This window comes from Symphalangus syndactylus, chromosome 5, assembly GCF_028878055.3.
Source record: "Symphalangus syndactylus isolate Jambi chromosome 5, NHGRI_mSymSyn1-v2.1_pri, whole genome shotgun sequence".
Classification (NCBI taxonomy): domain Eukaryota; kingdom Metazoa; phylum Chordata; class Mammalia; order Primates; family Hylobatidae; genus Symphalangus; species Symphalangus syndactylus.
Window position 1 is genome coordinate 123,728,674 of NC_072427.2, and position 22,467 is coordinate 123,751,140.

At 37.7% G+C, this 22,467-nt stretch overlaps 1 protein-coding gene across 4 annotated transcripts in view; it reads left to right on the plus strand.

Moving 5' to 3' along the window:
• The window catches only part of SECISBP2L (SECIS binding protein 2 like), a 58,434-nt gene extending 36,215 nt beyond the window's left edge, over positions 1-22,219 (plus strand). For all 4 annotated transcript variants that reach the window (XM_055279044.2, XM_055279045.2, XM_063640694.1 and 1 more), the window contains 5 exons: positions 1,523-1,685; positions 9,729-9,949; positions 10,837-10,991; positions 14,260-14,479; positions 17,928-22,219. In XM_055279044.2, the coding sequence (XP_055135019.2) occupies positions 1,523-1,685; positions 9,729-9,949; positions 10,837-10,991; positions 14,260-14,479; positions 17,928-18,610 (1,442 nt within the window). In that variant the 3' untranslated portion in view covers positions 18,611-22,219. The remainder of the gene's footprint in view (positions 1-1,522; positions 1,686-9,728; positions 9,950-10,836; positions 10,992-14,259; positions 14,480-17,927) is intronic.
• Positions 22,220-22,467: the final 248 nt, after the last annotated feature.

Consider the following 22,467-nt stretch of genomic DNA (forward strand, 5'->3'; position numbering starts at 1 on the left):
GGGAATGTAATAAAGATATATAGTAGACAGGTCCTGCTGTTGAATAGCTTACAGCCCAGTAGGAAGGTAAGAAGATACATGTGGGCTGGGTGCAGTGGCTCATGCCTGTAATCCTAACACTTTGGGAAGCCAAGATGGGCAGATCACTTGAGCTCAGGAGTTTGAGACCAGCCTGGGCAACAAGGCGAAACCCTGTCTCTACAAAAAAATACAAGAATTAGCTGGGCATGGTGGCTCACACTTATAGTCCAAGCCACTTGGGGGACTGAAGTGGGAGGACTGGTTGAGCCCAGGAGGCTGAGGCTGCAATGAGTGGAGATCATGCCACTGCACTCCAGCCTGGATGACAAAGTGAGACCCTGTATCAAACAAACAAACAAACAAAAAAAATCACCATGTGTAACTTTGCTAATTAATGGACTAGATATACAAATACGAACTAATTTCCTGAGTTTAGCTGTTTAGGAAAGAAGCAATAACTAAACGAAGGAGACAGTAGAGTCAAGAAATGGCATTTAATAATGTGGCTTCTTGAACACAGAAGCAAAGACCAAATAAGAGAGAAACCGGGGTGGTGCCTGGAGAATCAGGAGTGGTGTGGAGAGGGTGAGGTAGAATTTGACATTGCCAGCAATAATGGGAAGTTTTAGATTGTTTTAAAAAAAAAAAGATTTCTAAGAAATAGATGGAAAACTAGAAATGAAGAAGTGAGTAATGTGATCTGGAAAGAGGTATCGTTTTTTTTGTTTGTTTGTTTCTTTTTTTTGTGTGTGTGTGAATCTCTGTTGTTGCCCAGGCTGGAGTGCAGTGGCACGATCTTGGCTCACTGCAACCCCCACCTCCTGGGTTCAAGTGATTCTCCTGCCTTAGCCTCTCGAGTAGCTGGGACTACAGGCATGCGCCACCACGCCCGGCTAATTTATTTGTATTTTTAGTAGAGATGGGGTTTCACCATGTTGGCCAGACTGGTCTTGAACCCTGGACCTCAAGTAATCTTCTGCCTTGGCCTCCCAAAGTGCTGGGATTACAGGCATGAGCCACCACGCCCGGCCTAAGAGGTGCAGATTTTTTCCCTTTAATTTAAATTCTCTTGGAATACATGTTTTAGATAATGTATATTCTTCCTCATCCCTGTGGAGACTTCTGGGCTATGCTTAACTTTTGAGAGAGAGAGGGAATGTTTTTTTTTAAAGAGATCGAAGTCTCACAGTGTTTCTCAGGCTGACCTCAAACTCCCAGATTCAAGCGATTTTCTCGCCTCACCCTCCTGAGAAGCTGGGACCACAGGCATGCACCACCTCACCTGGCTAAGAATATACTTCAACAGACAATAGGAGAATTTAATTTTTGTAGTGTATGAAACATGTTTGTTTGTGATATGAAAAATGCCCACCTTATTAGCTTCTGGAAAATTTGGAAATGACCCAAAAGACAATGGCTGTTCTAAATTACATTGATCAACATAGAGCTTTTCAGCATTTGAAGTTTCTAAATTTTTTGCCTTCACTCCACATCTCCACAGATACTGGACTAAGCATGCCCAGTGATACTTCACTCTCTCCAGCAAGTCAGAACTCTCCATACTGTATGACACCTGTGTCACAAGGCTCTCCTGCTAGTTCTGGAATAGGCAGTCCAATGGCATCTTCAACAATAACCAAAATCCACAGCAAAAGATTTAGAGAGTAAGTTTTATACTCGTTATTGAGGTTGAATAGTTTAAGGATCTTGATTGTAGTTCTGAATTTAGTATTGTCATTGTTATTCAGTGAGTCAAGCAGACAAAAGACCAGAGATCTTTAACTCCTTTCGGATTTTGTTTAACAGCTGGGTTTATTATTATTTAAAGCATTGCCTTCTGTCAGCTGTTAGTATTCACATGAGAGTGATTTGACAGTAAGTATATTCTCTTTATATCAGGTAGTATTTCTATTCTAGAAATCTAGACTCTTAATATCTTATATATTAAATGTTGTACTATCAGTTTTCCTCCTACAAATGCTTTTGCTTTTTTGTTTGTATTATTGGCCCTTCAAAAGATCACTGTAACCAATTAATAGGTTTCTAAGACCCTATTATATGAAGTGAACCTATTACATAAAGCTATTTGTGCAAGTATTTCTGAGTTCTTAAATTGAGATAACTGGGGGATCACAAAATATGATACCCCATCTGTGAATAGCTTTAACAGTTCTTGCTGTGAAGGATTTTAAGATTTTAACGTTTGTGTTGATGAATCAATTTTACCTTTAAAAATGACATATGAAAGAATCCCAGGGTGAAAGTATAATCTATGTGAGTCCAAATTACATTGGTTTATTCTGTTCCTTTTCCTTATATCATTGTTTTTGAGCAAATACTTCTTGCCTAGCTTTGGAAAGTTAATCAAATATCAAATCACAGATGTGGAGTAAATGAAACACTTGGGGGATAAAATGTTACATATGTATGAAATGAACAGCTTGAAGGAAAAAAGGAAAAAAAAGAATGAAGAAAATTGCATTTTGGGATGTTCTAGTCTTCGATTGCATTCTTCAGTTTGGCACACTTTGATAGTTAAATGTTCCTCAATCTCTCCATTTATATATATTCTTCTGAAGTAGTGTCATACTTGTACTTATTTAACTAGTTTTCACAGAAATACAAAAAATTCCCCTGCAAATTTTTTTGCACTAAAGAAGAACAGCAGATTTTCCCACTATGTAATATAAAAGTAGACATTTGCTTGCCTGGTTATTCATAGTTAAGAAACACCAATTCTCCCTATTAAGTACCTGCTTATGGTAGACATCAGGGGTGATTACTAGAAAAGATGGAAAGAGTATACAGGAGAAGTAGATACTTAGATGACTTCTTTATCCCAGAAATTAGGTACTGTAGTGGCCTCATACTTCTGACTTTCTATTTCTCACATTATAGTCATACATAATCTCAGAGAACCCTATTCATTTGCTTTGTCTGATGTAAAGGCATGTGATTTTTATCTCATGACCTCTTTGGTTTTGGCTTCAGTTTAATTATTAAGTTCATCGTCCATAGCCATAAATTTTTGGAGCTCTAGGGATCCTTGAGGCCGTTTTACCTAGCTCCTTACTTTTATGACTGAGAAAGCCAGTGTCCAGAAATCTATCCAAGCCCAGAGGAGGAATTGTTGGTAATAGGACATTCAGTTAGAAATTGTATATATTTCCTACTAGAAGCATCTTTAGTAAGTCTTTACCAAAATCATTATATTTGTTTTTATCTAATAGGATGGCATGTGGTTTATATCCTTAGGAATTTAATAATTAGTAATTCTGATCGTCCTTCCCTTAGTTTAACCTATCATTTACATAAAATCTATCTGAATCGAGCTTGGCAAAGCCGCTGTAGCCAGACTGCCTCTTTAGATTCCTCCTCTCTGGACGGGGCATCTCTGAAAGAAAGACAGCAGCCCCGGTCATGGGCTTGCAGATACAACTCCATCTGCCCGGGACAGAGCATCTTGGGGAAGGGACAGCTATGGACGCAGCTTCAGCAGACTTAAATGTTCCTGTCTGCTGGCTCTGAAAGGAGCAGCGGATCTCCCAGCACAGCGCTCAAGCTCTGCTAAGGGACAGACTGCCTCCTCAAGTGGGTCCCTGACCCCTGTGCCTCCTGAATAGGAGACACCTCCCAGCAGGGGTTGACAGACTCCTCATACAGGAGAGCTCCACTGGCATTTGGTGGGTGCCCCTCTGGGATGAAGCTCCAGAGGAAGGAACAGGCAGGAATCTTTACTGTTCTGTAGCCTCCACTGGTGATACCCAGGCAGAATGGGTCTAGAGTGGACCTCCAGCAAACTCCAGCAGACCTGCAGCAGAGGGACCTGACTGGTAAAAGGAAAACTAACAAACAGAAAGGAATAGTATCAACATCAACAAAAAGGATGTCCACACAAAAACCCCACCGAAGGTCACCAATATCAAAGACCAAAGGTAGATAAATCCACGAAGATGAGGAAAAACCAGTGCAAAAAGGCTGAAAATTCCAAAAACCAGAATGCCTCTTCTCCTCCAAAGGATCACAACTCCTCGCCAGCAAGGGAACAAAACTGGATGGAGAATGAGTTTGACAAATTGACAGAAGTAGGCTTCAGAAGGTGGGTAATAACAAACTCCTCCAAGCTAAAGGAGTATGTTCTAATTCAATGCAAGGAAGCTAAGAACCTTGAAAAAAGGTTAGAGGAATTGCTAACTAGAATACAGTTTAGAGAAGAACATAATAAATTACCTGATGGAGCTGAAAAACAGCATGAGAACTTCATGAAGCATATGCAAGTATCAATAGCTGAATCGATCAAGCGGAAGAAAGGATATCAGTGATTGAAGATCAAATTAATGAAATAAATCGTGAAGACAAGATTAGAGAAAAAATAATGAAAAGGAATGAACAAAGCCTCCAAGAAATATGGGTCTATATGAAAAAACCAAACCTACATTAGATTGGTGTACCTGAAAGTGACGAGGAGAATGGAACCAAGTTGGAAAACACTCTTCAGGATATTATCCAGGAGAACTTCCCCAACTTAGCAGGACAGGCCAACATTCAAATTCAGGAAATACGGAGAACACCACAAAGATACTCCTTGAAAAGAACAAACCCAAGAGACAAAGCATCAGATTCACCAAGATTGAAATGAAGGAAAAAATGTTAAAGGCAGCCAGAGAGAAAGGTCAGGTTACCCAGAAAGGTAAGTCCATCAGACTAACAGCGGATCTCTCTGCAGAAACCCTACAAGCCAGAACAGAGTGAGGCCAATATTCAACATTCTTAAAGAAAAGAATTTTCAACCCAGGATTTCAAATTCAGCCAAACTAAGCTTCATAAACAAAGGAGAAATAAAATCCTTTACAGACAAGCAAATGCTGAGAGATTTTGTCACCACCAGGCCTGCCTTACAAGAGTTCCTGAAGGAAGCACTAAATATGGAAAGGAAAAACCGGTACCAGCCACTGCAAAAACATACCAAATTGTAAAGACCATCAACACTATGAAGAAACTGCATCAACTAAGGGGCAAAATAACCAGCTAGCATCATAATGACAGGATCAGATTCACAAATAACAATATTAACTGTAAATGTGAATGGGCTAAATGCCCCAATTAAAAGATACAGACTGTCAAATTGGATAAAGAGTCAAGACCTATTGGTGTCCTGTATTCAGGAGACCCATCTCATGTGCAAAGACACACATAGGCTCAAAATAAAAGAATGGAGGAATATTTACCAAGCAAATGGAAAGCAAAAAAAAAAAAGCAGGGGTTGCAATTCTAGTCTCTGATAAAACAGACTTTAACCAACGAAGATCAAAAGAGACAAAGAAGGGCATTACATAATGGTAAAGGGATCAATGCATCAGGATGAGCTAACTACCCCAAATATATATGCACCCAATACGAGAGCACCTAGATTCATAAAGCAAGTCCTTAGAGACCTACAAAGAGACTTAGACTCCCACACAACAATAGTGGGAGACTTTTTTTTTGAGATGGAGTCTTGCTCTGTCACCCAGGCTGGAGTGCAGTGGCACGATCTCGGCTTATTGCAACCTCCACGTCCTGAGTTCAAGTGATTCTCCTGCTTCAGCCTCCTGAGTAGGTGGGACTACAGGCCTGTGCCACCACACCTGGCTAATTTTTGTATTTTTAGTAGAGACAGGGTTTTGCCATGTTGGCCAGGCTGGTCTCAAAGTTCTGACCTCAGGTGATCCACCTGCCTTAGTCTCACAAAGTGCTGGGATTATAGGCGTGAGCCACTGCACCCAGCCAATAATGGGAGACTTTAACACCCCACTGTGAATATTAGACGTGACTGAGACAAAATTAATAAGGATATTCAGGACTCAAACTCAGCTCTGGACCAAGCAGACCTGTTAGACATCTACAGAACTCTCCACCCCAAATCACAGAATATACATTCTTCTCAGCACCACATTGCACTTATTCTAAAATTGACCACATAATTGGACATAAAACACTGCTCAGCAAATGCAGAAGAATGGAAATTATAACAAACAGTCTCTCAAAACAAGTGCAATCAAATTAGAACTCAGGATTAAGAAACTCACTCAAAACTGCACAACCACGTGGAAACTGAACAACCTGTTCCTGAATGACTACTGGGTAAATAACGAAATTAAGGCAGAGATAAGTTCTTTGAAACCAATGAGAACAAAGACACAACGTACTAGAATCTCTGGGACACAGCTAAAGCAGTGTTTAGAGGGAAATTTATAGCACTAAATGCCCACAGGAGAAAGTGGGAAGGATCTAAAATCAACACCCTTACATCACAATTAAAAGAACTAGAGAAGCAAGAGCAAACAAATTCAAAAGCTAGCAGAAGACAAGAAATAACTAAGATCAGAGCAGAACTGAAGGAGATAGAGACACAAAAAAACCCTTCAAACAATCAATGAATCTACGAGCTGGTTTTTTGAAAAGATTAACAAAATAGACTGCTAGCCAGACTAATAGAAAAGAGAGAAGAATCAAATAGACACAATAAAAAATGATAAAGGAGAGATCACAGCTGATCCCACGGAAATACAAACTGCCATCAGAGAATACTATAAACACCTCTATACAAATAAACAAGAAAATCTAGAAGAAATGGATAAATTCCTGGACACATACACCCTCCCAAGACTAAACCAGGAAGAAGTCAAATCCCTGAATAAAGCAATAACAAGTTCTGAAATTGAGGCAGTAACTAATAGCCTACCAACCAAAAAGGCCTAGAACCAGACAGATTCACAGCCGAATTCTGCCAGAGTTACAAAGAGGAGCTGGTACCATTCCTTCTGAAACTATTCCAAACAATAGAAAAAGAGGGACTCCTACATAACTCATTTTATGAGGCCAGCATCATTCTGATACCAAAACCTGGCAGAGACACAACAAAAAAAGAAAATTTCAGTCCAATATCTCTGATGAACATCGATAAGAAAATCCTCAATAAAATACTGGCAAACCGAATCCAGCAGCACATCAAAAAGCTTATCCACCACGATCAAGTTGGCTTCATCTCTTGGATGCAAGGCTGGTGTTACCATATGCAAATCAGTAAACGTAATCCATCACATAAACAGATCCAATGATAAAACTCACATGATTATCTCAATAGATGCAGAAAAGGCCCTCAATAAAATTCAACAGCCCTTCATGCTAAAAACTCTCAATAAACTAGGTATTGATGGAATGTATCTCAAAATAATAAGAGCTATTTATGACAAACCCACAGCCAATATCATACTGAATGGGCAAAAGCTGGAAGCATTCCCTTTGAAAACCAGCACAAGAAAAGGATGCCCTCTCTCACCGCTCCTGTTCAACATAGTGTTGGAAGTTCTGGCCAGGGCAATCAGGCAAGAGAAAGAAATAAAGGGTATTCAAATAGAAAGAGAGGAAGTCAAATTGTCTCTGTTTGCAGATGACATGATTGTATATTTCGAAAACCCCACCGTCTCATCCCCAAATCTCCTTAAGCTGATAAGCAACTTCAACAAAGTCTCAGGCTACAAAATCAATGTGCAAAAGTCACAAGCATCTCTATACACCAATAATAGCCAAATAATGAGTGAACTCCCATTCACAATTGCCACAAAGAGAATAAAATACCTAGGAATCCAACTTACAAGGGATGTAAAGGAACTCTTCAAGGAGAACTACAAACCACTGCTCAAGGAAATAAGAGAAGACACAAACAAATTGAAAAACATTCCATGCTCACGGATAGGAAGAATCAATATTGTGAAAATGGCCATACTGCCCAAACTAATTTATAGATTCAGTGCCATCCCCATCAAGCTACCATTGACTTTCTTCACAGAATTAGAAAAAACTACTTTAAACTTCATATGGAACCAAAAAAGAGCCCATATAGCCAAGACAATCCTAAGCAAAAAGAACAAAGCTGGAGGTATTACGCTACCTGACTTCAAACTTTACAAGGCTACAGTAACCAAAACAGCATGGTACGGGTACCAAAACAGATACATAGACCGATGGAACAGAACAGAGGCCTCAGAAATAACTCCACACATCTACAACCATCTGATCTTTGACAAACCTGACAAAAACAAGCAATGGGGAAAGGATTCCTTATTTAATAAATGGTGTTGGGAAAACTGGCTAGCCATACACAGAAAACTGAAATGGGGCCCGTTTCTTACACCTTATGCAAAAATTAACTCAAGATGAATTAATGGCTTAAACATAAAACCTAAAACCATAAAAACCCTGGAAGAAAACCTAGGCAATACCATTCAGGACATAGGCATGGGCAAAGACTTCATGACTAAAACACCAAAAGCAATGGCAACAAAACCCAAAATTGACAAATGAGATCTAGTTAAACTAAAGAGCTTCTGAACAGCAAAAGAAACTATCATCAGAGTGAATAGGTAACCTATACAATGGGAGAAAGTTTTTGCAATGTATCCATCTGACCAAGGGGTAATATCCAGAATCTACAAAGAACTTAAACAAATGTACAAGAAAAAACAACCCCATCAAAAAGTGGGCGAAGGATACGAACAGACACTTCTCAAGAGAAGACGTTTATGCGGTCAAGAAACGTATGAAAAACTCATGATCACTGATTATTAGAGAAATGCAAATCAAAACCACAATGAGATACCATCTCATGCCAGTTAGAATGGCAATCATTAAAAAGTCAGGAAACAACAGATGCTGGAGAGGATGTGGAGAACTAGGAATGCTTTTACACTGTTGGTGTGAGTGTAAATTAGTTCAACCATTGTGGAAGACAGTGTGTGATTCCTCAAGGATCTAGAATCGGAACCATTTGACCCAGTAGTCCCATTACTGGGTATATACAAAAGTATTCTAAAGCATGCTGCTATAAAGAGACATGCACACGTATGTTTATTGCAGCACTATTCACAATAGCAAAGACTTGGAACCAACCCAAATGCTCATCAGTGATAGACTGGATAAAGAAAATGTGGCACATACACACCATGGAATACTATATAGCCATAAAAAAGGATGAGTTCATGTTCTTTGCAGGGACATGGATGAAGCTGGAAACCATGATTCTCAGCAAACTAACACAGGAACAGAAAACCAAACACTGCATGTTTTCACGCATAAGTGGGAGTTGAACAATTAGAACACATGGACACGGGGAGGGGAACATCCCACACCGGGGCCTGTCCGGGGGTGGGGGGCTAAGGGAGGGATAGCATTAGGAGAAATATGTAATGTAGATGACGGATTGATGGGTGCAGCAAACCACCATGACACGTGTATACCTATGTAACAAACCTGCATGTTCTGCACATGTATCCCAGAACTTAAAGGATAATTAAAAAAAAAAAAGAATACAATGTGGAAGACAACAAATATATTTGTTAATTTATCAGATATTTTTGAGTGTTTAGTATGTGCCTTTTTCTAGGTGATGGGGATAAAGTGATAAAACCAGTATCATAATAAAAGCAAGCATTTGTTGAATACTTAAAAAAATCTATTTGAAATGCAGAAACAAGGAATATCTGTATCACTCTTCTGTTTTTGTAAATGACTGAAGGATTTAAGAAGTTTTAAACACTTCTTTGAAAGACTTTTCATGAAAACTTCTTATTGTATATATTTTCTCTTAGAGATTTTTTTTAATGTAGTTTTATAACTATAGGGAAAAAAATTGGGATGGAGTTACCCATTTTGGTTTTTTTTTACAGGTATTGTAATCAGGTTCTTTGTAAAGAGATTGATGAATGCGTGACTCTTCTTCTCCAAGAGCTTGTCAGTTTCCAGGAACGCATCTACCAAAAAGATCCCGTAAGAGCAAAAGCAAGGAGACGTCTCGTTATGGGTCTAAGAGAAGTTACCAAACATATGAAGTTAAACAAGATCAAATGCGTTATAATTTCTCCAAACTGTGAAAAAATCCAGTCAAAAGGTATGCGCTTTTTGCTTTTGAAGTGTTTTGATAGTATAGCTGTGGGATATACAGTGAATATAAAGTGGAAGCCATGTCTTTCTCATCAGAGTTTAGGTATAAAGTAGAATATTGGAGCATGAGAAAAGAAAATGCAGTCTTTCAATACCTGAAATTAAGTAATAGAATTGAGACTGGATTGTAAATAAAATCCTCATGTATGAACACCAGTGGAAGATTTCAGTTTGGCCCACCAGCTGTCCCTTCTGTTGTGATCAGATGGAGGTCTAGCCAGAATGCATTTCTTCTGCAAATATATTCTGCTTTTAAAATTTTATGATGGTGATTTGTCTCTGAGAAACCAGCAGTTTCATTTAGAGGCACTTAGGCAAACCAGCACACAAGTACTTTGAACTACATCACGCATCCTTATTTGTCCTTTTTGATGGGCAACTTTAGGTGACTGTAGTAGACAAAGCAGGTAGTAGTAGTAGGCATGTGCATGGCGAGGAATATCAGAGAGACCAGTAATGTGTAATCGATCTGCATTGTGAGAGATCTTTTCTTGAGCTGAAACATTTGCAAGTCAGCAACTATTAACAATTTTAATTAATTTGTTTATAATAAATATTTGTTGAGTTGCAGTTTGATTGCTGCTGTGCTAATCCCTATGGAGAAAGAAAAATACTGGATTTGAGGGAATTTGGAATTTAATAGGGGAGAAAGAAAATACATATATACTTCCATGTAAAGTATAAAATCAAATAGGATAATGTGTGTAACAGCGTTAAGTGCTACAAGTGTTCATAGAATTCTTTGCTGCGATGTTTTATGCTTTAGCTATTGGGTGTGCAATTAGCTCCATGTAGGCAACAACTAAAGGCGTCTGCATGTGTTGATTTTCTCAGGTGGTCTGGATGAGGCTCTCTATAATGTTATAGCCATGGCACGGGAACAAGAAATTCCTTTTGTGTTTGCCCTTGGAAGGAAAGCTCTAGGACGCTGTGTGAACAAGCTGGTTCCTGTTAGCGTAGTGGGAATCTTCAACTACTTTGGTGCTGAGGTAAGAATTTAGAAGATACACAGTCTTGCTCTCCAGCACATCCCCCAGATAGCACATTTTTCAATTGACATATGCCAGTGTTATGTTTAAGCATTTGAAGGAGTGAGTTGACAACCCTCAAAGAATGAGTGGAAATTTTTTGAGTATTACATTTCCTTTTTTAGTGGTGGAAAAGATTTATGTAGATTAATCCTAAAGCATTTTGAAAAGGTTTTAGTTCCTGTTTCTGCCGAAGTGGTTTTTTTCTTCCGGGCTCAACTGCATAGTACTTGGTAATTTATTTTACTGCTGGTTAAAGATATCTGATATTATGTAATGTAATTTCTTCAGTCTCTAGATGGGTGTATTTTGTGCTACTAGGAATCAGGAGACAAAAGAATCCTTTAATTGGAAGGGATTTTCCTTTAGAAAATGAAATTTCTAAACCAATTGTCACAATAGTTGTACCCATGATACTATCAACCATCATCTCTTTGGCAATCTGCTAATATAGATCTTTATCTATAGGAGCTGATAATATAATGGTTATCAATTTAGAGTAATGCTCATCAACTGTAGTGTTTAAGACTGTTTTTTTACAAAGTTGATTCTAAAGTACTTTGTGATATCACTGACAGACTATTTTTCCCAACCACACTACTTTTGTGTATGTGTCTATCCAGTCACCATGTTTGCATATCCTACATTCCTCTGTCCATTCTGTTTCTTTCCCACCACCCATGAAATTCTCTACCCACCTGCTCTATGAGCATATAAATATTTGTGCTCCCACAATAGCCCGTGCTTTTGTCACGTTTAGCATAGCACACTGCCATGCTGTAGGTTACGTATGTTTCTTTCCCTTTAACTGTGAATTCCTTGGTGACAGGCCCCTTCCCTTGTCTTTATATTCCTGACACCTTTCACATTACTTGAGTATAAGCAGGCAATATATGTTTGTTGAATAATATTGTGAGATAGATGTATATCTGCCCACTATGCTAGACTGTATGTGAGAATTTCTTGGTGGCTCATGCCTGTTAGCCTAGTAACTCGGGAGGCTGAGGTGGGAGGAGTGCTTGAGGCCAGGAGTTCCAGACCAGCTTGGTATGTTATCAAGTATGTCTATTCACAATGAATGGTAGTGCACCTGTTACTGTTACCTTCTGATACAACTAATCTTGGAATTAAGCTTCCAATCTTTACCCTCACATTCAAGGCTTTTATTCCTTGATCCTAGTATCTCTCTTCAGTTTTTCTTCTCTTTCCTTATATTCTTTTATTCCTAACAATTTCTTTCTTTCTTTTATATTGTAATACCAATGTTAAACTCACATATCCATTTGCATATTTTCTTTTTATTGTTTTCACTTCAATGCTTGGTTTGTTAAACACTGCAAATATTTGTCAAGCCTGTTACATGTAACCACATAGGGGCTGTTGTTTTTTGTTTTTAACAGAATCTGTCCTTCCTCCTTTTTAAAAATAATAAATCCTGATTATATTTTTTTACACTACTAGTAGGTAACACCTACCACTCTTCAAAAATCAGTACAATTAGCAGCATCCTATATTATACCTGCTATTTTAAACAATTTAAAATGCAGCTGGATAAAGGATGCTACTTATATTTTTCCCTCTTGAGATGAATTTTCAGAGACTTATTATTCTACAGCAGTGTAGCACTTTTTGCCATGCTTTCATCTGAAGGTTTATACTTACTATAAAATTAAACAGATTCTCAAAAATGTCCAGGTTATGTTTAATTCTTTGAAATTCTTTACTTAATGTTGTGAGTATGTTGCATTGTGATACTAAATTGGACATTTAACAGGAATGGGATGCATTCCTCTTATGCCAGAATTATGGCATAACTAGAAGTCGTATAGATTGGCCTTCTGGTGGCTGTAGAAACTTAAATCTTTGGACATCATTAGGTATCATGGTTATTGAAGTGCAACTTTAATGCTGTATGAATTGTGCCATCTTATTTTTTTTTTTTTTTGAGGCGGAGTTTCACCCTTGTTGCCCAGGCTGGAGTGCAATGGCATGATCTTGGCTCACCGCAACCTCCACCTCCCGGGTTCAAGTGATTCTCCTGCCTCAGCCTCCTGAGTAGCTGCGATTACAGGCATACACCACCACGCCCAGCTAATTTTGTATTTTTAGTAGAGATGGGGTTTCTCCATGTTGGTCAGGCTAGTCTCGAACTCCTGACCTCAGGTGATCCACTTGCCTTGGCCTCCCAAAGTGCTGGGATTACAGGCGTGAGCCACTGTGCCCAGCCGAATTTTGCCATCTCATTAAATGTGAATATGCTCAGTGTATCTACCACTTCACGGAAATTATTTATTTTGTTCCTATTTTTGTTTCAGCAGTGAAAGAACATCTGGTGTTTTAGCTCCATATTCTACTTCCAAGCTCTATATTCTAATTTGCATTTGGCCCAGTAGTCATGCCTTTCTAGCTTGTGTTATCTTTTCATCATCTTCAAGGTCCTAGCTCTCCATATTATCACCAAATTACTTTTGGTCTTCGTCTGATTCTTCCAAAAAGTAAACATTACAGGAAAACTTAATGCCTATAGAGACTGCCATGTTCTTCTACATTCCTGAACATCACTCAGAATACACTCATTCCCTTATATTCTAACCCAGATAAAATTCTTTACTGCTCCCCTAACAAGCCTTATACTTTTCTTATGTCTGTAGCTTTATTAATGATTTTGCATATTTGGCTTTGAAGGCCCTGATTTCACCCCTCAAAACTGTACCCTTTTCAAGGCCAATGCTGATGTCATCTTCCCTTCATGACTTCCTCAGTGATGCCCAGCAGTTTAGAGTTGATGCCTCATCTAAAGCCATAACTCTTTACACCTCTCAAGGCATGTAAGGTGTTATGCCTTGGATTATAGGCGTCTCTTACCGTCTTTTTCCAGCCACATAGAAGGTTCCTTGAGAGTAGAGTTGATATTCAGTCATCTTTGTTCCCTCTGTAGTGGCAGACACTAAAGGAAGAGTGCACTTGTTGAATGTTGTAAGAACTTATAATATATCACATTTAGTGGCTAGTGTTGGAATCAATAAATTTCCTCAGACTTGTGAGAATTAAATAAACAGTAAATGTAAGTTACAGAGTAATTTCATAAGGTTCTGTGGTTTGCATACCATTTGGATTTTGTCCTCATCGAAAGTGTGTCTGACCCTGAAACAAACAGTAGAGATATTTATTATCCCTAATAGGAATAAAAAGTGTAACATGGATTAATCAAAATACTCTTTCTTTTCAGAGCCTGTTTAATAAGTTAGTGGAACTCACTGAAGAAGCCAGGAAAGCATATAAAGATATGGTTGCAGCAATGGAACAGGAGCAGGCTGAGGAAGCCTTAAAGAACGTGAAGAAGGTACCACACCACATGGGACATTCTCGGAATCCCTCTGCAGCAAGTGCCATTTCTTTCTGCAGTGTTATTTCTGAACCGATCTCTGAAGTAAATGAAAAGGAATATGGTAAGTTGTTGAATACTATTTTAAATGACTTAAACCATGAGATGATTTAAATGACTTTCTATTCTACCTTTTATTTTTATCTTTATTCTTGGTTATTCAAATGTTGCTCGAAATTTGGTTTAAAACATTGCATTAAACATGTTCATTAAAAATCAGGAGAATATTTGGGACTGAGACTTGTTATGAGACCCTGGAATTTAATCACAGTTCCAAATCTTTATAAAAGCCTCAGAGGCTTTAAAAAGCAAAACACACCGTACTTGTGACCTATCACTAACTAAACACTAGGAAGTTTTATTCCAATACTTTATGCTCAGTTACTAAAATTTTATATTTCCTAAGGGCTGGTCTTAAGGTAGTGAGTTATCTAATTTGTTCACAGTCAGTTATAGATCAATCTCCTTGTTCTGCTCTTTCCCCCCTTCTCACTACTGCACTTGACTAGTCTTAAAAAGAAAAAAAAAATTAAAAAAAATTTTAAATGTTGTATTTACTAAGTAAACTACAGACCTGAATATTATTCACTCTAAGCTTATAAAACCTAGACATGATATTTGCCTTAAGTAAAGTCTGATTGTAATCAAGAAGAGATACAGACTAAAAAATAGTATTTAATGTTTAACATTTATTTATTGAAGTCTACATCTCAGTAGTTTCTTTGCCTTATTTCTATAATACTTTGAGCTCTTTAGTTCTCTTTCTTGGTTTAGTTTATGGTTTGTTTTCCCTATGTAACTTTCTTCTTTTTTAAAAATTTTAAATAGTATAGCCACCTGCTTTCATTTGGCTCTTTGTTCGTTCTTTTTTTCTTTTCTCTGGGAGGTTATCAAATAGCTTGTTGCCACCTAAAATTTAACATGTAAAAAAACTGAGTCCTCATTTTCTTCCCATTTTCCCCTTCCTGGCCTGCCTGTCTGTGGTTGTAGTTAGATGTTTGGAATGCTTTCAGTAAAGCTCCAGAGCAGAGGCAATTAACAAGTCATTGTGGGCCCTCAGGAAACTGTTGGCCAGGGATGAGTGATACTGGTTTAGAGGCAGACATGTTTCTTTTGCAGGAGTGATACTAGTTGAAAATTAAGAAGATAAAGGGAAAGTGCTAACATTGTAAATGAGCACAATCCTCTCTGTATAGTGAAATGCCACATCTCAAAGGCAAGCCATAAGAGAAACCTATAAAGCTGTGGGTTTGGGCAGATGACAGAGTAACAAATAATATTCATATGGGCACATATAAACACAAGTAGTGTAAAACGAAAGTCTCAGAGATTGAGGTGATGTTTTCAGAAAGCACCAGATTCAAAGTGTTCAAAGATTGAAGCCTTGGTTTTTCTATACTCTGCCTAAAGGTTTTAGGTGTAATCAGTTAATCTCGGGGTCTTGGATTTCTCTTTAGAAAAAAAAACTGTTGAAATGTTAATGTGCATCTAAAATTTTTAAACATTTTATGCCTTTCAGAGTTTTTTTCATAATTAAATATATGTGGGAAATTTTTCACTTACTAGACTGTTTTTTTTTTCCCAGCATTTACTATATACCAGTAATAGGGACACAAAGATGAGCTGGAGTGGAAGTGAGGAGGGATGAGGAAGGTGAAACAGCAAACACAAAACAAGGCTTTTGACTATATATGTAAAAAGTACTGTGGGAGTTCAGGTTAGCGATTGCCTTATCAGGAGTCAGGAAGAACTTCATGAAGGAACTAACATTTAAGAGTGGTTATCAAGATGAATAGGAGTCTGAAGGGGAAAGGAGGAAAATACATCTACAGAAAGAAGTATATAGCTTGTGTTCCATCTTTAGGGAACATTTAGAATTTAGATGACACTGAGCATGGAGTGTGTAGTCCATGGCTCAGGGTCAGAATGAAATAGGACCAGAATGATAGATAAGGGCCAGATCATGAAGGGCTTTGCTGTGCCACGCCAAGGATTTTGGATTCTATCCTAGGGTGATAAAAAGCCAGTTAGACAATGATATAATCAATTCACAAAACCAGTTAGGAAAATGTTACAAATGAACAGCAAGAAAAAGAAGGCCTGAGCTAAGGCAGTAGTAAACAGATGTAGTAGTTTTTGAGCTACAGGTGTCATGGTATAGTGATGAATTCAGTGGGCTAAAGGGATGTAATATTAATAAGAGAGAAAAGTAGGATCAAGTGTCACTATAAGGTTTCTTCTGCTTTGAGATTGTGTAAATGATAATGTCATTAGCTGAGAATGAGAATATAGGAGGAGGTGATTTTTTTTTCATGAGTTAGAAATGACAGTGGAAAGGACTCATTCTACACTAAAGTAGCTTCAGGAAAGAAATTTTTTCCCAAACAGTGTATGAAGTGCCCAAAACATGTTCTCTATCAATATATAGTCCATAGACGGTGACCATATTGAACATACTAACGTGAATAGGTTTGCTACAACTTGATTAGAATATTATACCTATAAACTGCAAATAGTAGCTGTAATGTCAATATGATAGAATTTTTATTTTTTTAAAAAAATTGAAAAAATAGAGGGGTGAGAGATCTTTACTGATTCTTGGTACGTTTTTTGCCTTCAACTGATTTCCTATCATGAGAAATAATTTAGTTTGTCATCACTGTAGTATATAATACTTTTTTTGTCCTCCAAAATCACTTTGTAAGCCAAGCTATATATATATATTGTAAAACAACCTTTCACAGATGTTAGAAACACATGGATAGATTCTTTGCTTATAATTGGAAACACATGTCCCATTACAGGCCAAAAGATAATTTAAATAACTTGCTGAGTGAGCATGGTACAAACACATGAAATCAGAATTATTATTGCTGGACATCTTGGCTCTTCTATCTCTTGGGTTGTGGGTCCTTGAGCCCAGTACACCTCTAGGCTACAAAAAAGTTAGGCAGTTCATTGATTTTCATGAATATATGGATTTTATTTATGAATGCCAGTGAGCTCCTATTGGTATAAGATCTCTTGCATTCTGAAGCGTTAATATACTTATTTTTACCTCCCTGTTTCTTTATCTTGAATGTACATTTTTGGGAATTATTTTCCCCTTATAACATTTAAATTAGGTTGGGCACAGTGGCTTACACCTGTAATCCTAGCATTTTGGGAGCCCAAGATAGGAGGATAGCTGAGCCCAGGAGGTCAAGGCTGCAATGAGCCAAGATCATGCAACTGCATTCCAGCCTAAAAGACAGAGCAAGACCCCATCTGAAACACACACACACACACACACACACACACACACACTCTCGCTCTCTCTCTCTCTCTCTGTGTGTGTCTCTCTCTCTGTCTCAAAGTAGTACTAAATAAACTAAATTTGTAATTTTTCCAGTCAGTTTCTAAGCCAACAAATTTATATATTTTGTTGTTCTTTCTTTTTTGGGGTTTTTTAAAGAGTTGCATGATTTTGAAACAGTGTTCTGGTTTTTAAAAAATCTGCTCGATACTTGTAGAAACAAATTGGAGAAACATGGTGGAAACTTCAGATGGACTGGAAGCATCAGAAAATGAGAAAGAGGTATCCTGTAAGCACAGCACTTCGGAAAAACCCAGTAAACTTCCATTTGACACACCCCCAGTTGGTAAGCAGCTGTCATTAGTGGCTACAGGCAGTACTACCTCAGCTACAAGTGCTGGGAAATCCACAGCAAGTGATAAAGAGGAAGTGAAGCCAGATGACCTGGAATGGGCCTCACAGCAGAGTACAGAGACTGGCTCTTTGGATGGCAGTTGCCGAGATCTTTTGAATTCCTCCATCACCAGCACCACCAGCACTCTTGTACCTGGCATGCTTGAAGAAGAAGAAGATGAAGATGAGGAGGAGGAGGAAGATTATACTCATGAACCCATATCTGTAGAAGTGCAGCTCAATAGTAGAATTGAGTCTTGGGTCTCAGAGACCCAGAGAACTATGGAAACCCTTCAGCTTGGGAAAACCCTTAATGGTTCTGAGGAAGACAATGTAGAGCAAAGTGGAGAAGAGGAAGCAGAGGCGCCTGAGGTGCTGGAGCCAGGGATGGACAGTGAGGCATGGACTGCTGACCAGCAGGCCAGTCCTGGGCAGCAGAAGTCCAGCAACTGCAGCTCACTCAACAAAGAGCACTCTGATTCTCATTACACAACGCAAACTACGTAACTCAGGAAATGTCGGCTCTCTATCTCCAGCTGTGGAAGGGTTGCAGCCATTACCTTTTATGCTTCATCTCAACATTTTGCACTGTCCAGTATTTAATATACGTATTTAATTCCCAACAAATATTTTTGTAGCTTTTACTTGTTATGATCTGTAGCTTAGCTTTTAATTAGCATCTAAGTGTCTTTCTAAGAACTGTATGGAAAATTCAGATCTGTTTCAGCTTATTTTGTAATCAAAAATAATGATAAAAAGAAGACCAGATCTTAAAGAAAATAAATGTCAAATGCTTACTTAAAAGTCATTTTGAAAGTTAAAGAACAAGGTTCTAAGGATAGAAGCAGTTATCAGTGTTTGCTTCAGGACTCCACCTCCTCTACTCTAATTTGACCAAAAAGTTGTTTGGGCTTCTTTAAAAAAGAACGGGGGGTGGAGTCAGAAAACTAAATGAAAGGGTGAGGGTAACTAAGTCCACCAGTGTTGTATGTTACAAAATCAATGCAACTTTTATGTGGTCCACAAATGTTTAGTCAGAAGTCACTGATTATTGTAATTAATTAATGTTGGGATGGGCTAAAACAGAGCCTTCAAAACTTCAGCTAGCAGTGGAGCCACCATCTTAGATTATAGCTAGCTAGCCTCATTTGTGGAAAGTGATAGATGCTGTCTATAATAGTGAACAGTCACCCATGATAGGACCTCCAGGTTCTGTCTCATATTTGCTTCTTACTTACCTCAGGAATGCTCTTGTACATAGACTTATTTACAAAAAGCTAGGCACATTTTGACAGGTGAATAACTGTAACCGATTGTATGACTGCTGCACTTACACGTAAACTCTTCAGAAACAGAGTCTTATACTGGTGTGTTCTGTTGCATGCTTCTGGTTCAGGACTCTTGATTTGAGATATGGATTTGATTGAGTATCCAAACTTGTCCTGAGTGCAAAACTGTTTCACCTTTTAAAAAATACCTATTTTGCACCTAGCCTTGAGCACCTTCCACATAGCAATGACCATAGTTACTGTCAGGAGGTCAGGGAAAGGAACTTTGCACAACTTGTGACATGTATCCTGATAATCAAGGCTTAGATGAGGAAGTTTTAGAAGATAAGAGAAAGTTGTTCTAATTGTGCTGAAACTATTAGATGATTTAGAGTATACAGATATGTAGGTATTAATTCTCTATTCACTATTATTTATCTCTGCCCTTCTCTAGGAGTTTGTATACCTGCTTAGGAGACAATAAATGAGCTAAATGTTTTATTTGCTAGTCAGTCACCACGTGGACTTCAGTGACTTTACAAGTTTATGTAATGGTGGAAGAATGACAAACTATGTAATTTTTTTGTCTTCCATCCAACTCCCCACCACCCCCAACTGTCCCCCCACCCCCCCACACACACATGCACACATCCGTGTGTGTGTGCCAGTTTTCCACTTACAAGCTTCCATAAGCAGGCACAAAACTGAGAAGGAAGGGGTATTTTCCCTGCCCTGATTATCTGGGGCAGGGCTTTGCCTCACAGAGGCAGGAGAGAAGAATTGGGCAGATTCTTTACTGAACTCATTGGGACTACTGTGCTAGTTTTGATGTTTTATAATGCTGGCATTTAATTACTGGAGAGATTGGATTCTTGGTTGATGATTTAGTATTTGTGAATTGTGAAAGTTTAGGAGCATTGCTGTGTAGAAAATGTTAGTCAATCAACTTTATTATTGTGCTAAAAGGGGACATTCTTATACTGTCCTGTCTAAACTGTTCTCCAGTATAGACTTCCTAGGCACTAAATATCCAATATTTAAAGGAACGCAGCAGGTAAGGAATGAAGCCTCGGAAATAGTACTCATGGATTTATACATGGCAGATCTTACTGTCTCTACACATTTGGAAGTGTTCGTTGGTTTAAAGAAATGATAGAGGTTTTGAACTACTGACAGTCTTAAAGTGAATTTAAAAACTGTTCATACTTTTTATGGTGTATATTTCCTTTGTTCGATGTCAGTGATTCAGATAACTCTTGACCTTGAGATGATGGCTTTTCACAGTTTTCTTATATTTTATATCTCTTCTGAACATGAATTGTCATTTTAGATTTTTGACATTTGTATCAAAAGAGAAGTTGAGGAAATCTTCAGAACACTGGTAACTTTTAGTTTTGCTATAGACTTCAGAAGTGTTTATTTATATGTTCGGTAAATGCTCTCGCATATGCAGTACCTCTTCTGCCAGCAAATCCAAGGGACCATAGCCTTTTTATGAGACAGGTCACCTCTAGAGGACAACCCAAGAATTATTAAAGGAAATGTTACCATTTTGAGAGCATGCTTAAATAAATATTAATAATGTCTTTATAACTTGTTTCCTTTAAATTTTGGAATATTGAATTACAGGCTTTGGAGGAGTTGTGAAAATTAGGAAAGTTTTCATATATTTTTTGAAGCGGTCATGGTTGGCTCTTTGAAGACCCATAAAGAGATCCAGTGGGAAGAGTAAGGGTTGGTTCATCATCACAAGAAATAAAAAACATAGTGATTTTTTTTCTTAATGTGTACAGGTGGTTTTACTGGCAATAATTAATAATAGATTTCTATTTCAGTATATAAGTATATTAACTAAAATATGAATTACACTTCCAAAGTTAGATTTCTTCAGTAGGTTTGTTTGCTGTGAAGATTACTTCTCAAAAGACAAATGTTCATATTAGCTTAATTTTTGGTTTAAATATGTTTGTAAATGATGTAATATATTTCTTTTGACTAAACATGGAAAAGTAATGTGTGTTATACATTGAGAAGTTTTTACTGGCTTTGACTGGAGGTCGTTTTTGCAGAGATGGTATTTTATATGATTCCAGTATTTGGAAAAGAATTAGTCAAAAGGAATTCACATAGTTTAAATACTGAGAAATTAATATCCAAATATGTACTTGTCTGATTTTAAATAAGCTGGGGGAGGTGGGAGGGGTGGGAATTGAAATGTGCAAATGAGTAGTGAATGCTACACTCATTTTCAACTCTTTAACATGAAACTGTTCAATCTTAACACATTGTTACTTTAATATATGTATAAAGAAGTATTACTGTTTGTAAAGCTGCTGTTTGCTTAAAAAAAAAAAAAAAACCCTTGTCATGTATTTTCTGTATGTTGTGCCAACAGTTAGAACATCAACCCATTTAAAAATTTTTATCTTTTTTTGATTTTAAAAAATTCTGTGAAATAATTTATTTACAGACATCTTCCTCCTCCCTCATCCCTTCCAACCTTTACATACATCACAGAATCAACCAAACTGTTTGCCTAATCTGAAATCTGAATCCTAATGAGAAAAATTTAAACTTTGTTGGCACATCACACCTTGAAAGTATTTGTATTATTTTATAATTTAATTTCTAAATATACCACATAAGTTTATAATTTAATGTCTTAATTGTAATGCTCTAATAAAAAACTAGCAAAATTAGTGTGAGTTATAACATGAAGGGATTTTCATCTTTTGCTGTATGAAGGATAATTGTTATATCACATTTGGGGGGTAATAACAGCTTTTTTGCACTATGTAAATACTAGTGGGGATTCTTCTGTACTAATAAAATGATTATTGAAATGAAATCTGTCCTTTCAGAAGAGATACTTAAAGAGTTCATGACTCCCCACATGTAGAAGACAGAACAGAAAAAAGAGTCCAGCTTGAGTATTGATTGGTGGTCATATGGGGTTGCCAAAAAAGGCTGTAAAATCGGCACGAAGGAGTTAAGAATAAAAATCTCCATCTGGGGTGGTTGGTGTGATCTGTGGCATGGGCCCAGGCGTTTAGCCAGAGACCATCGTGGTATTAGGAGAAGGCTTCTACAGATTCC